This window comes from Typopeltis vanoorti, chromosome 17, assembly GCF_054136105.1.
Source record: "Typopeltis vanoorti isolate ZY-2024b chromosome 17, IOZ_Tvanoo_1.0, whole genome shotgun sequence".
Lineage (NCBI taxonomy): Eukaryota > Metazoa > Arthropoda > Arachnida > Uropygi > Thelyphonidae > Typopeltis > Typopeltis vanoorti.
In genome coordinates this window covers 68,523,614-68,539,425 of record NC_143565.1, presented here as the reverse complement: position 1 = coordinate 68,539,425, position 15,812 = coordinate 68,523,614, and the positions used below count along the sequence as shown (strand labels likewise).

At 37.5% G+C, this 15,812-nt stretch overlaps 1 protein-coding gene across 1 annotated transcript in view; it reads right to left on the bottom strand.

Moving 5' to 3' along the window:
- Nucleotides 1–15,812, bottom strand: part of Vps13B (vacuolar protein sorting 13B) — a 1,316,993-nt gene that overhangs the window by 109,574 nt on the left and 1,191,607 nt on the right. Inside the window, exon 45 of the mRNA XM_090406926.1 lies at nucleotides 4,101–4,277. Coding sequence (XP_090263052.1) covers nucleotides 4,101–4,277 — 177 coding nt within the window. The remainder of the gene's footprint in view (nucleotides 1–4,100; nucleotides 4,278–15,812) is intronic.

Genomic DNA, 15,812 nt, shown 5'->3' with positions numbered 1-15,812 from the left:
CTAAATCCCAAATTGCCAGCCCATCCTCGTTCATTCAGTATCCAAGTAGATACCCAACAGGGTGCACCACAAAAAGGTGAGGATTGGACATTAGGTCATAAGCCCTGGTCGGTTCTCCACATTCCTTTAAAGGCTATGTGGAGGTCTCCTCTCAGTTATACAGCTTTGACCCTTAAGCACCCCAGAGTTAAATGGCTTTAATCTGTTGGTAACTTCTACAGGCCAAGAAGTGACTTTCTTAAGGAGCCTGTGAAGTTTTCTAATTTGTGAGTTGGTGGGATTGTGTTCGATAGGGAGGTAAGTAGCCCGATCTAATAGAAGAGCATTAAGCTTACCTGTGTAGTCCTTTTGGTTAAGTACTACAGTTGCATTTCCCTTATCCACTTTGGTGATAACTAGTTCTTTATTAGTCCTCATTTCCTGTAGAGCTTTATATTTCTTGTTGGATATGTTGGTTTTTGGTGGTCTTGCTTTGGAGAGGACACAAGCTACATCCAGTCTTACACTGTTGGCGATTTGATGTGGAAGGCGGCAGATTCCTCGTTCGATCTGGATCATAATATCCTCACTAGGTATCTTTCTGGGAGCAATGGCGAAGTTGTGGCCACATGAAAGTGTGTTGAGTGCTTCAGGCTGACTGAAGAAAGGTTGATTACGATGTTGGTAGCAAGTTTTGGATTGACGATAGAGCTCTTTTTTAATTTTTCAAATTTTTTCATCTATTGACCTTGTATTTTTTCAAATTCTTTGTCTGCAGAGGTACACGAGATGTCATGTAAAATAGACCAAAGTTCGTGATTTAAAGGGCACGAAAGCTCATCTTCGAAGGCACGAATAGCTTCGTTAATTTCCGCTAAAAGAAACCACGTGGCAGTGATTTGTTAGCGAAGCAACGCGTAGCTAGCACGGTTATATATACGGAGAGCTTTTTGTGAAACAAAACGGTTTGTTGAATTTTACACAGTTCGGGATTACTTATTATCCCAGCAGCGTTTCAGGAAAGTTAGACGATTTAATTGTCTAGACAGCTTCAACTTCATTTTACCATATTGGCGGGCCTTCCGTGCGATCGTATCTCCGTGGATGATGTTGATTCTCGTAGACAGGCTTATACATTGGTTATTTAAATTTCCTTAAATTACTTAAAGAAATGAACAATGTAGATACGAATATAAATTAAATTACACTTTAATAAATATTTCCGATATTTCAGCAACGTCACATAGGCACTACAACACAGTAACTGAGAATGAAGAGATGAAGCTATTATTCTCCTGATGATGATGCCCTCTAGCAGGCTAAGTAGGTGTTCTTGGCCGTTGGGCTGAAGGTCTGCTGATTGTAAGCCTCCCAAATTTGGGGCAGTCGCATACAACCAAATTTGTTGAGGTTTGGAGAGTTTCTTAGGACTGAGCCTGATTCCATAAATAGTCTTTCGAATTTGTATTTGCTACGGTGGATTACTGTAGTTTTCTTCCACCGTATTCTGTGGTGTGTATCCAGAGCATGGTCTGCAAGACCAGAATGAACACCCCAGAATCAAGTTCACCCTGGAAAAAGAGGAAAACAACAGCCTCCCTTTCCTAGACACACTAGTCACCCGCCAACCTGATGGAAACCTTGGTTTTCTCAGTCTATAGAAAACCCACCCATACAGGTAGATACATTCACCAACAATCCCACCACCTCTCCTCACAACAATATGGAGTGGTGAAAACACTATACAACAGGGCTAAACTAATCTGTTCTAACGACATGGCCCTAAACACCAAACTAAATCACATCCTCAACACTTTCTCAGCCAATGGCTACCCCCCCTTCCCCCCAAAAAATCCAAAAAATATTAAAACCTACAGACCACAGCCCCCCCTCCCCCCTTCCACAAGAAAGATTACTCTAAATCCATCACCATTCCCTACATCTGAGGCACCTCAGAAAAAATTACCAAAATTTAAAAAAAACATGACTTGACCTCCTGTTACAGGCCTTACAGAAAATTGGCATCCCTTATCCACTCCACCAAAGACCAACCATTTCCCCTAGATCTACCTGGTGTATACCAGGTCCCTTGCAGATGTAAACTGTCTTACTTTGGCCAAACAGGCAGGACAGCAAATATGAGAATTTCTGAACACAAGGACTACATCCGTTTTCACAAGTACAGCCATTGTGGTCTTGCAGACCATGCTCTGGATACACGCCACAGAATACGGTGCCCTAAGAAACTCTCCAAACCTCAACAAATTTGGTTGTGTGCAACGTCCCCAAATTTGGGAGGCTTACATCAGCAGACCTACAGCCCAATGGCCAAGAACACCTACTTAGCCCACTAGAGGGCACCGTGAGGACTTTTAGGAGAATAATAGCTTCATCTCTTCATTCTCACTTACTGTGTTGTAGTGCCTATGTGCACGTGCCTTTTATTTTGTAAGTTCCTTTTGAAAATGGCAACGCAACGTTCCAGAAATATCGGAAATATTTATTAAAGTGTAATTTAATTTATATTCGTATCTATGTTGTTCAATTCCTTATGTTCCACAGAAATCCCGCATTACATAAATCGCGTCATGTGAGACTCAGATCACATAGAAAAAGTAGGGTTATGTTCCAAAATCGTTTTTTTTTTAATTATATAAATAACAATGATATATCCAACAAAAATATATTTTTATTTAATTCAGGTAATTCATGTAAGTTTTAAGAAACATATACTCTATGAAACAAAATACACAGTATAAACTTATAAAAATACAAATTATATGTAAACTTTATTGCACATAATGTATAAATATTTTAGGCAAAATAAAATAAAGTGCATACTTTAATCGTCATCACTGTCTTCAAAACGAACATTTTGTAGATGTTCTTTATTTACAAGTGGCCGGATGTTGTCATCACTTGAAATCTCTTGCACATCATTTGTATAATTTTCATTGCATACTTTGGCTGGTTTAGTTATGAAGAAGTCAGTAATAAGACCTTGCTTACCACTATGCTGCAATTTTTTATTAAGTTCATAATATGGAGCTAAACAAATATCCAATTATCTCGTGAATTGTTTGGAGTGATCCATTGAGGGATCATTATTTGTCAAATAACGTCCTAACTTTCTTGCCAAGTCCAATCCTTCTGCTAATTTCTTTAAATTGAATTCTTTAACGGATTCACCACAATCAGAATCTTTGGCAGAACTTTCCCTGCCATTTGGTTCGACGTCATCTATTAATTGTACCAGTTCCTCCTAATTTTATTTTATTTCCCCTTCAATTAATTCACTAATTTCATTTTCAACCATATCACAAAAGCCCTCTAAGTGGCAATACTATAAAAATAAAATTTTTACTAAAAAGTATTACATATTGTATGTAACTCACTAGAAAATAAAGTGCTCAGCTTGAGATTAACACACTTATGATTTTTAATGCATTTTCCTGGCAAAAAATGAAGACAATTTTCAACAATATACACTTTATACGGTAAACAATTGACGTACATGTGTGCTAAAGGGTATTTCCTCTAATATAAATTCACTACTTTTAACTACATGCACGATACGTGCAGACATAAATTTAACGAAGATAAAATTTGATTTTTAAGTTGCATGGTGAAATATATATGAAAAGATAAAGGGTTACTGCAATTTGTAGACCGTGTTGAACAAGGGTTACTACAATTTGTAGACCGCATTGTATAAGTACCACATTATACGAGAGTTAGCTGTATTCTGTGAAAAAAACTACAACCTCTGCCTGAAAACATGCAATTCAGTAACAGTTAAAAACTTCTTAATTTCTCGAATTTTTTGAAGGAGCTTTTTTCTACTTGGGCATTTCTACTCAGTTCACATATCATTCTCAAATAAGATATAACAGCTTCAGAAATCTTTAATCAAGAATTTTTTTTTTTAAATTTTTAAGACAGGAAATTTGGAGCTGCTATAAAATGTTTAGAGAAATATTTGAAATTTTTTTTAAAAATTATTTATCTGATTTGGGCTGAAGCTTCAGAAAGACCAAAATCCATCAGAATTAGAATAATTCAAAAATAAAGTCTGTTCATTCTAAAGAAAAAATTATGATAAATATAAAATACAACTTTACCTGATGACACTTGTTTCATCAACGAAGCAGCACCATGGGATATTCCTTTTACAAAGGCTCGAGGACCATGTAAGAACCCATGATACGGAAAAAGTATAAAATCTGTTACTCCACTTCCAACAGCGCGAGCAAATCCTGCAGGATTTCCTAATAAGTCTAATGACCCAACAACCCATCCTAAAGAAAAATCATATAATATCATAAAGCAATATATCAAAACAGTAAGATCACATAACATATTAATTAAATGCCCATATTTCTGTGAGGACATATAACTTTTTTATTTTTTTTTTTTTATTTTTTTTTATTTACAAATAATGATTGTTATTTATAATTTGTCCCAATTGGAGAATATTAATTCACAACATGATTTGCAAATCACATGCTAAATTGCATCCAGTTGATTGGAAAGAATTCCACAGGTAATAGTAATGCATGGATACTGATTAACTGCATGATAATATAGTATTCTTTTGCAGAGGTTCTTAAACTTTTTTCTAAATCTCCCTACCTAGATAAATGTTTACGACTCCTTGATAACAAAAATACCTTCGCTAAAAATACTCTTACACAATTTCCAGGGATGACCCTCAGGTCTGTCACTTCCTGCCATATAACGAAAGTTTTCTGTGTCAATCCTATAAAAGCCTTTCAAATAATTTATATATTTTTATCATATTCCTTCTTGTTTCTGCCTGTCAACTAGTTTTTGTAACCCTAAGACCTTTCGGTCTTCATAGGGAGTATTCTCCAAACCTGTCACAATCTTAGTTCAATTTTCTCTCAATCCTGTCCACCATCTCCAATAAAATCAGGTGACCGGATATGTGCACAATAATCAAAATGTGACTATCTCTGCTTGTCAGTGTATTCTTCAACATCCAAGTAATCTTATAAGCTGTTCTTGGTCAATCACAATCAAATCCCTGGCCTCATCAATTTCTGGTAATCCATTTTTATCAATGTAGTATACAGCTTGTGATCTCTACTGCTCAATGTGTATTCACATCACTTTGCCACATTAAACTGGCGGCCATTATCCTTTGCCTACACTGCTAGCCTTTTAAGTCATTCTGCAGGATCTCTATATCATTTTTGTTAACTATTGCTCTTCCTATTCTTTGGAAATCAACTATATATTTTCTCTTAAACTGTTTCCTATATCACTGATGTACATATTCTGTAGCAGCAGACCAAGTGCAGGGCCCTGCCGTACACCACTAGTCACCTGTCTTCTCCGGAATTCTCTCATATATTACCCTTTGACGCGTGCTCATCAGCCACTCTATTATCTACATCAACAGCTTCATATCCAATCCCAGTAGCTCCAATTTATGTAACAGAGTTCCATGTGATACCTTGTCAAAAGCCTTAGCAAAAGTCCAGGAATAAGCATTTTTATATAATATCTTAAATATTTTGATCACCAAAGAAATTAAATTAAAAATATGAATTGAACAGTTGTGAAGATCAGTTAAATATGTCACCATACTGAGAAGACTACTGACAAGTCAGGATAAGAAAGTAACTATGCCTTGTACAAAACACTGATCAGGCTGCATCTGGACAACTGCACACAAGTTTGTCTCCTATATTTCTAAGAGAAAATGTGGAAGATTGTACTAAGAGAATTAAAATTCTAATAATACTATGAGATTACTACGATAAAGAGCCAAGAGGAAATGAAACTCATAGATTTCAATCTCCGAGTTTCGTATCCAGCTTTAAAATGGTGAGGGATTTATTATCCCCTTAACTTAATACTATGAAATGTGAGTATAAGAACAGTTTAAAGAGAGTATGATTTGCAGAGTCTAAAACAATATAGGTAAAAGATTGTTATGAATTCTGCAATTCTAAAATTATTGAGCTTCAGAGAGATGACAGAAATGGCAAGAGATAGAGCCGTATGGTAACGATTTTATAGGAGACACAACCCATCATCTAATGGATGAGAAAGAAGAAAAAAAAATTTCAGAATAACAAACGTTTTTTGCCCCCCCCCCCTCCAAAAAAAACAATCGTTTCTTTGGGGGGGAGGGTTAGAAAGAACTTACTTAATAAAAAAACAGATCTCTTTATAATGAAATCAAAATTTCAATACAACAATGGTAAAAATAAAATTAATTGCACTGCTGCACAAAAAAGCATTCATTAAATGTATCTTTCTTGTAGATAGATAGATACAGGGTTTTGCCTAAATTAGCTAATTTAAGGCTTGAAAGCATTGCTAAACAATGTGATTTTCTTTTCTTGACTACTTGTATAATAAACTATAACACTTTTTATGAATATTATTATTATTATTCAGGCCTCCATGGAGTCAAAAGACTCATCACGGGAGGTCCTTCCTAAGAAACACAAAGTCTATCAAGACTCATCGAGGGGAGGTTCCCCCCCCCCTAAGAAACACAAAGTCTATCATACCACTCCTTAAATGCATTCACCGTTCTCGATCTCATCACTCAATCAGGCAATGCATTCCATGGTTCAACCACCCTCCATGCAAAGAAACCACTCCTCACCCTCTTGCTCACAGTTTCCTTTCGTAACTTCCAGGGATGGCCTCTTGCCATCACTCCTTCCTGCTGTTCAACCAAGTGAAAGAACTCCCCAGTGTCAACCCTGTAACCACCTCTCAACATTTAAAAGTCTCAATCATATCACCTCTCCTTCTTCTATCCACCAAACTCTGCAGTCCACATTCCCTCAGCCGATCCTCATAACTATCATTGTACAGTCCTGAAACCATCTTTGCTATCCCCTTTTCCACAGTTAATTTATCCCCTTCAAATCCTGGGGACCAAATCTGAGAACAATAGTCCAAGTGTGGTCTGATCAGGGTCTTATACAACGGAATGATAACTGTTTTATCTCTGCAGGTCAGTGTCCTTCTCATTATTGCAGCAATCCTCTTTGTTACCTTTGCAATATGTACCCTAAATTCAGGTTTCTATCAATCATCAACCCCAGATCTCTTGTCTCCTCAACTTCCTGCAGTATAACTCCTCCCATAGTGTATGCAGTATCCCATCGATGTGTCCCAAACCTCAAGACCTTACATTTTGCTGCATTAAACCGACATCCCCATTCATTTGCCCATCTATCTAGCTTATTCAAATACTCTTGCAGGACTATCACATCTGCACTATTACTAATAACCCTTCCCAGCTTCGCATCATCTGCAAACAACTGAATATCCCATTGCAATCCACGATAAATGTCATTAATATAAAGGTTAAACAATATAGGTCCCAGTACTGAGCCCTGTGGGACCCCACTTGTAACCCTCTACTTCCTTGAAAATGCCCCACAATACACAACTCTCTGATATCTATTGGACAGCCAATCCTGAATCCAGTTGACCAATCTGACATCCAGACCCATGTGCTGCAACTTAAATCTCAGCTTATCATGTGGCACCCTGTCAAATGCCTTTGCTAAGTCTAAGAAAATGGCAGTATATGTCTTTCCCTCATCTAATGCTCTTGTAACTTTATCATAAAAGGCTAGCATATTGCTAAAACAAGAACACCCCTTCACAAATCCATGTTGACTCCCACAGATAACATTACCCTCATCTGCCCAATGCTGTATACGGTCATTCACTACTTTTTCCAAGATCTTACTAACTACTGATGACACACAAACTGGCCTATAATTAGACACTTCCAGTCTGCTACCGCCCTTATGCAATGGCACTATCTTACCTTCCTTCCATTCCCTGGGCACCTTTCCAGCAGCCAGACTTTAATTGAAAGGCCAGGTCAAAGGCACTGTCAGTTCCCTAGCACATTCTCTCAAAACTCATGGTGAAATACCATCCAGTCCCACAGCTTTACTGACATCCAGAGTACCCAGTATTTGAAACACACTCTCCTCCTGTACCTCTAAACCTTGAACCTGACCTATCCCTCTAGCATTGAAACGTTAGCATTAAATGTTAGTCAAGTGAGTTTTAATTTTTTTCCTACTAGTTTCACCGATTTTTGCTATCGGCATCTTCAGGGATACAATTGGTAAGCGATATGAAGGTAACAGACTAGGTTTTAACTGACAGTTCTAATTCATACAAAATTAGTATTGTGCGACACAATGCGCGTGTCTCGGGAATATGATTTATTTGTTATGAGACATAATATAATTGGCATGAAAGTTCATTTCTTTGATGTTTAGTGATCTAATTAAAGTTTTCCAAATTTCCGGTAGGATTAGACCTTGATTCTTATTTAGGTTTCCTGTTGAACAGGCGACTATAGCAGCCTCCTTGAAGGTTCTGGAATGGTAGTTCTCGTCTATATAGGGCATATGACTCTTATCCCACTCAATAAGATGGTTAGTAGAGGCAAAGTGGAAAGAAAGGCCTGAAATATCTTGTCTGTTGTTTCTAACATAGCCTATGTGCTCTTTCTGTCTCGTTTCGAAGCTTCTAGAGGTCTGACCAATGTAACTAACACCACAGGAGCAAGGTATATTATATACTCCAGAGTACTTGTAGAAAGGATGAGGGTCTTTCGGTGATCTTAAAAATTTCCGAATAGCATTGACCGGCTTGAGTGCTTCTCTAGAGTAGCATTCAAGTGCTACTCTAGAGTAGCACTTGAATGTAGTAGGTAAATGTAATTGATTGTGTGTAATTATTGAATGTAATTGATTGTAGTAGATGAACGTAATTGAAAGTAGCACTTGTGCTACTCTAGAGTAGCATTCAAGCCAGTCAATACTATTCGGAAATTTTTAAGATCACCGAAAGACCCTCATCCTTTCTACAAGTACTCTGGAGTATATAATATACCTTGCTCCTGTGGTGTTAGTTACATTGGTCAGACCTTTAGAAGCTTCGAAACGAGACAGAAAGAGCACATAGGCTATGTTAGAAACAACAGACAAGACATTTCAGGTCTTTCTTTCCACTTTGCCTCTACTAACCATCTTATTGAGTGGGATAAGAGTCATATGCCCTATATAGACGAGAACTACCATTCCAGAACCTTCAAGGAGGATGCTATAGTCGCCTGTTCAACAGGAAACCTAAATAAGAATCAAGGTCTAATCCTACCGGAAATTTGGAAAACTTTAATTAGATCACTAAACATCAAAGAAATGAACTTTCACGCCAATTACATTATGTCTTGTAACAAATAAATCATGTTCCCGAGACGCATGCATTGTCTCACACAATACTAATTTTGTATGAATTAGAACTGTCAGTTAAAACCTAGTCTGTTACCGTCATATCGCTTACCAATTGTATCACTGAAGATGCCGATAGCAAAAATTGGTGAAACTAGTAGGACAAAAAATTAAAACTCAGTTGACTAACATTCATAAAAGGTGTTATAGTTCATTGCTGAACAATGTTTAGGTGTCACTCAAAGCTCAGCACAATGAAAAATAAATCAACAGACATGGTGTAGGAAAGAAAATAGTATTTAAAGCAGTGGTCGTCAAAGGGATCGATATGACATTGTTAGGGGTCGATTCGGGCTCAGGGGCTGATAGAAAAATATAAGACATCATTGTATGGGTAATATTTAATTTGGTTAACTTGGATTACCTCCATGACAAAAGACATGGAGGTAATGACAATGCAATTAAGAGTGAATCGTGGGATCAGTATCTCCATCTTACAGGTCCATGAATAGGACCTGTAAGATGGAGTAAGGTCATGAAAATAGTTACTGAGGCCAATCAAGTAGGCCAAAATGATGTATTTACCAATAAACAGATGTTGGTGGTTCCTGCTGGCCGGTGCAGTGGGAGCGAGATTGCACCACGTGCGTGGTTCTTATTTACCGATACTTACAAGTATTCGATCCCAGTCTCATTTTTGCGCATCGACATCAAGTGAGCATTAATGTTCTAAAATTCATCAACATACATATTATAATTCAATCGTTATTCATTCACGGAGTTGAGCAGCACTGGTAGTAATACCAGTGATATTAATACCAGTAGTTTATTAATATCACTAGTAATACCAGTGATATTACTAGCGATAGTAATAGTAGTAGTAATAGTAATATAATAATATATACTATATTATACATACAATAAACACTGTAACTATAAAATAAACAATCTAAAAACTCACATAAGTATCTTTTTTTGCTTGTCCTATTATAATTATGTAATAGTAAAATATAGGGGGTCGATAAAAAGTCAAGAAACTCTTGAAGGGGTCGACGGGCAAATAACTTTGGCGACCCCTGATTTAAAGTACTGTTGCCATTATGCAGAAGTTCTCTGTATTTTAAGTATCATTTCCATTTTACTAAAATTATCTTGTGTTACTCTACATATGGAGTTGTTTTTCCTCACAAAAAATTGCTCAAAAACACTCATAAAAAAACAAAAAATCCACCCACAAAAAAAATCAAAAATCCAACTAACAATCCACCAACATTACTTCTTACAAAAAAACCCTCACATCCACTTCACCAACATCTGTGGTTTAAACAGCAATATAAATGAAATGATGTGCACCACCATCTACAGTCATCTAAACCAGAAGTACTATTCCTATCAGAACCCCAACTGGCAGCCTCAACAGCCACTGTTCACCAGAACCCCAAGCTACACATTACAAGCTCTTTCTGCCACAAAGGTGTCATTTGTGCTTTCATCAGAACCGATATACCATGCAAGAGACTGCATATCCTTGAATCCCTACTGTCTGATCTACTTTGGCTCAAAATTTGTCTACCAAACCAACCTGCCCTTTTCATACACTTTCTCTATTATTCTCCAAACTCCATCAAGAACTCTGACCTCTTTAAATTTCTTTCTCTAAAGCTGGACTTTCTATAGTCTAAATACTCCAATAACGAGGTCATCCTTCTTGGAGACTTCAATGTCCACAACTCACATTTGCACCCCTTCTCCATTTTCAGTGACCAAGCAGGAAGGGATGCTGAGGTATTTGCCATCGGCAATGATCTATCTCAGATCATCAATCTTCCTACCAGAATACCTGACAACCCCCTCCAATTTGCCAACACACTTGACCTCTTCCTAACAAGGTCCAGGTACACTGTGATTGTTGGTTTGCCTATTGGTAATTTGGATCACAACCTAGGAGGAGGGGGTGATATGATTGAGACTTTTAAACTGTTGAGAGGTGGTTACAGATTTGACACTGGGGAATTCTTTTGCTTGGTTGAACAACACGAAGGAGTCATGACAAGGGGCCAGGCCATCCCTGGAAGTTATGAAAGGAAACTGTGAGAAAGAGGGTGAGGAGTGGTTTCTTTGCATGGAGGGTGGTTGAACCATGGAATGCATTGCCTGATTGAATGGTGAGAGCGAGAACGGTCAATGCATTTAAGGAGTGGTATGATAGACTTTGTGTTTCCTAGGAGGGACCTCCCACAATGAGTCTTTTGACTCCATGGAGGCCTGAATAATAATAATAATAATAACCTCATACAAGTCTCTTTTGCTACAGAACCACCTTCACCCATCAGTTCACAGTCTCATGTCCTTTGGCACTACAAGGGTGCAAACTGGGAGGACCTCCATGACTTCTATTCCTCCTTTCCCATTTGACTACTGCTTCAGTTCTTCTGATCCAAACATCTACTTTACTCAGATTGAATAACAGAAATCATCCCTACGAATGGCTCAAGACCTAAACTCTGCCCACTGTAGCTCACAGCCATTGTAATATAATCATCTCCAAGTCGGACTTTGAAAGGGCCAAATGCTGCAAACTTGCCTCCTGACCAAATGACAGTTGTTCGTTCTGGTCCCTTGCCAAGGCTATTGGGCACAACTTCTACCCACCCAGGTTTCCACCACTCTCACATCCAGATGGTACTGCAGTTACCTCACCCAAAGACAAGGCCAACTTACTGGCATCACTCTTCTCTTCAAATTCCTACATTGATGACCTGGGCAAAGTTCCATCCACATTACCAAGTACAGCTCCCTTCATGTTGCTTATAATTTCCCGACAAAAACAAATCTGAAGAATCCTCAATAACCTGAACACAAACAAGACATCTGGTCCTGGTATCCCACCTACTGTGTTAAAAAATTGTAACCCAGAACTAACACTTATCCTTTAATCACCTCTCCAATCTATACTATTTAACTGGCATTTAACCTACAAAATGGAAGCAGGTCCACATCCAGCTCATCCCAAAGAAAGGTGATAAAAGTCAACCAACAAATTACCATCAATTGCTCTCACTTCTCTTCTCTCTCTCTAAAATTATGGAGAAGGTCATCAACAACCAATTCTTGAACCACCTAGAGTCATACCAACTAATCAGTTACCAGCAGTATGGAGTCTGCCGCTCACGATTTACAGCTGCTCTTCTTGCTTTCACCACCCGCCTCTAGATTTGAGCCATGGAGGAATTTGGAGAAACTCCTGTGGTTGCCCTAGACATTTCATTGGGTTTGACACAAGGACCTACTTAACAAACTGCCATCCTATGGTCTGCAATCTACAACTGAATCATCAACTTTCTCACTGGTTGCTCACTACATGTCATGGTGGATGGTTTACTCTCCTCTCATCACTGCACGAGTACCCCAGGGTTCTATTCTTTCACCCACTCCACATACTCTCTCTTCCTATGTGGCATGGTGGATGGTTTACTCTTCTCAGGTTTCCTGACCAATGCAGGAGTATCCCAGGGTTCTGTTCTTTTGCTCACTCAATTCCTCTTGTATATAAATGACCTGCTCTCACAGACTTCCAATCCTATTCATAGCTTTTGCTGACAGTACACTCCATTCCTCCTTTTCATTCAACAAACCTTGTAGTGCTCAAGTATTAGAGTCCTTAATGTCTACCCTGATCAGTGACCGGCACTCAGTTCTCCTAACTATATCCCAGTGGGACAAGGACAACCTTGTCAACTTCAATGCCACCAAAACCTTAAAAAGTACAAAAAGAACAAAAAATAGTGATGACTTACATTAAAAGAAAGATTGTAATTTTTTTTTGGGAGAGGAGAAATGATGTTGGAAAGAAGAAAAGCAAAGGTGCAAAAGAATTTGACAATGCTCTGAACACTGTCTAGAGTTTAAATGATTACAAAAAGGCACAATGACAGGATTAATCAGTGCAGAAGAGAAAGATGGCCAATGTCAAGTTAACAAATGGCATGATAGTGAAATGACAAGGATAACTGAGGAATGTAAGATGAATAATATTTTTAATGCTGATGAGACAGGGATGTTCTATTAATTAATTCCACATCATACAGCCACCATTAAGGTAATCTATGCAGAGGAAGGAAGAAATCAAGACAATGTTTAACTATCTTATTTTTCTGCAATATTTCTTGATAAGAAAAGCTGAAATCATTGATTACTGGAAGATATGTAAATCTATGTTTTAAGAATGTTTGATTATTGTGTGTGAACAAATGTGTTTGGATGACACAAGCAATATTCAATGAATAGCTAAAACATGGATGCTCAGATGAAAAAAAAAAAAGAAAATTCTTCTCTTAAAATGATAATTTTTAAAAATTTTTCATTTTATGGGACCCATGAAAGTTTTTTTTTTTTTTTTTTTTTTTTTTTTTTTTTTTTTTTTTTTTGTAAATCATAGTATATTCATACTGGTCGGTTTAAGAAATTCCCCCCCCCCCCTATTTTATATATAAAGGCAGCCCTCGGTTTACGCCTCACTTTCGTTCCTGAAAAAACCGGCGTAAACCGAATAGGCATAAAACGGACCCAATTTTAATGGGAGGTACAAAATTATGTTCCATGCAGTCAAAAAATATGCACATGAGTATGTGTAACATTATTATATTTAAAGCTTTGATAATACATACATATATATTTGTTAAAATAAAATTATTAATAAGGAAAACAAAACAAAATTATATACAAAAAATATGAAACTTTAAAAAAATATTACATATTTCTATGTTGAAGTTTCTGGTTTCGGATCATCTGCATTTTTTTTGAAAAAAGTATCCAGTGTTAACTGCCCAGATTTTCTTTTTCTTTCTTTAAGGAGTTCAGTGTAAGGTCGAATAGATGCGATTATACTCCTTTTTATGTTTGCACTCCGTTCCCAATCGTGGTCCATTTCGCAGAGCCAGTCAATCAGTCAATGTCTCTAAGCTTGCAAGGATATGCTGTAAATCGGCCGTTTTTATATCTCTCAGAGGACCTTCTTTGTTTTCTTTCTCCTCCTTTGGATGTTGACTTAATTGTTCAGCTGATTCTTTCAAGTCTTCATTGGAAAGCGGTTTATGATGGCTCTCTAAGACTTCTGTCACATCTTCAGCCGTAATATCGTCCAATCCCACCTCTCGTGCAAGCTTGGTGATGTCTTCAATAACATTCTCCTCTTGCTCTAAATCCCCGAAGTCATGCATAAATGCTGAAAGAAGTTTTCACCATGGTCCTTTTAAGCATTTTGCTGACACTTCGTTCCAAGTTGCCTTGATGTTGTTAATGCCCTTCAAAATATCGAATGACTGTCAATAGTCTTTAATAGTTTTTCCTGAAGCGTCCAAGAGTCTTACCATTTCCATAAATGTTATACAGAGGTAATGATAGGCTTTGAAGATTAATATAATCCCCTGATCCATCGGTTGCAAAAGCGATGTTGTGTTTGGGGAAATGTAAACAACCTTGACATCCAATGGTGTTCTTACTTCAGCAAGGTTTTTTACGATGTCCAGGGGCATTATCCAAGAGAAGCAATGCCTTGACTGGCAAAAAATTTTCTTTACAGAAGTGAAGCATGGTAAGACAAAAATAATTTGTGTACCAATCTATAAAAACGTCTTGTGTAACTCAAGCTTCCTTGTTCCATTTCCAATAGACTGGCAGCATGGCTTTTAGACCCTTGAAGGCGCGTGGTTTCTGTGAATGGTACACCAACATTGGTTTAAGCTTCAAAGTCCCGGAGACATTTGCATCCAAAACAACAAAAGCGTAAGTCTATCTTTTGCAGCTTTAAAACCTGGAGCGGAACGTTCTTCACAGGAAACGAAGGTGTGTGATGGCAATTTTTTCCAGTAGAACCCAGCCTCATCAACATTAAAAATGAGATCAGGAGGATAACTTCCTTGTTCTACACAGTCTTGAAATTCTTTAGGAAAAGCAGCCAGTGCCGCAACATCTGCACTTGCAACCTCACCACATAATTTGACACCATGGCACTTACTTCGAGACTTAAATCTCATGAACCAACCTTTGCTTCCTAAAAATGTTTCTTCACCTCCATCTGTCTTTTTAAGATCCTCAAAAATTGTTTTTGCTTTCTCAGTTATAACAGCCTGCATCAGAGAAATGTTTTTCTGATTCAAGTCATCCACCCATAATAATAATAATTTTTCCATTTTTTCATGAAGTTTACCCCTGCTATAACTTACATGTTTTGCATTTAGTGCTGCCACAGATTGTTGCACAGACTGTTTTATTCTATCTGCATTTTTCATAATTGTAGTAACAGTCGATGGAGGTAAGTTCATACTTCTACAGACATTAGCATGGGTCTGCCCATATTCCATTCTTCGAATCACCTCCATCTTCTTTTCAAGTGTGATTGATTTCTGCGCCTTCTTAACACCAAGTTCTGCTAACTTTTCTGCACTTCTTTTATCAGACATGGCATGTAATTACGTACTTTTATCAATTTAAATACGTATGTATGTAAAAAAAAATTAAATAGAACAATTAAGTAGATTCAACAGTAAAACTAGGTTTTGATGCATATATGTTGTAGTA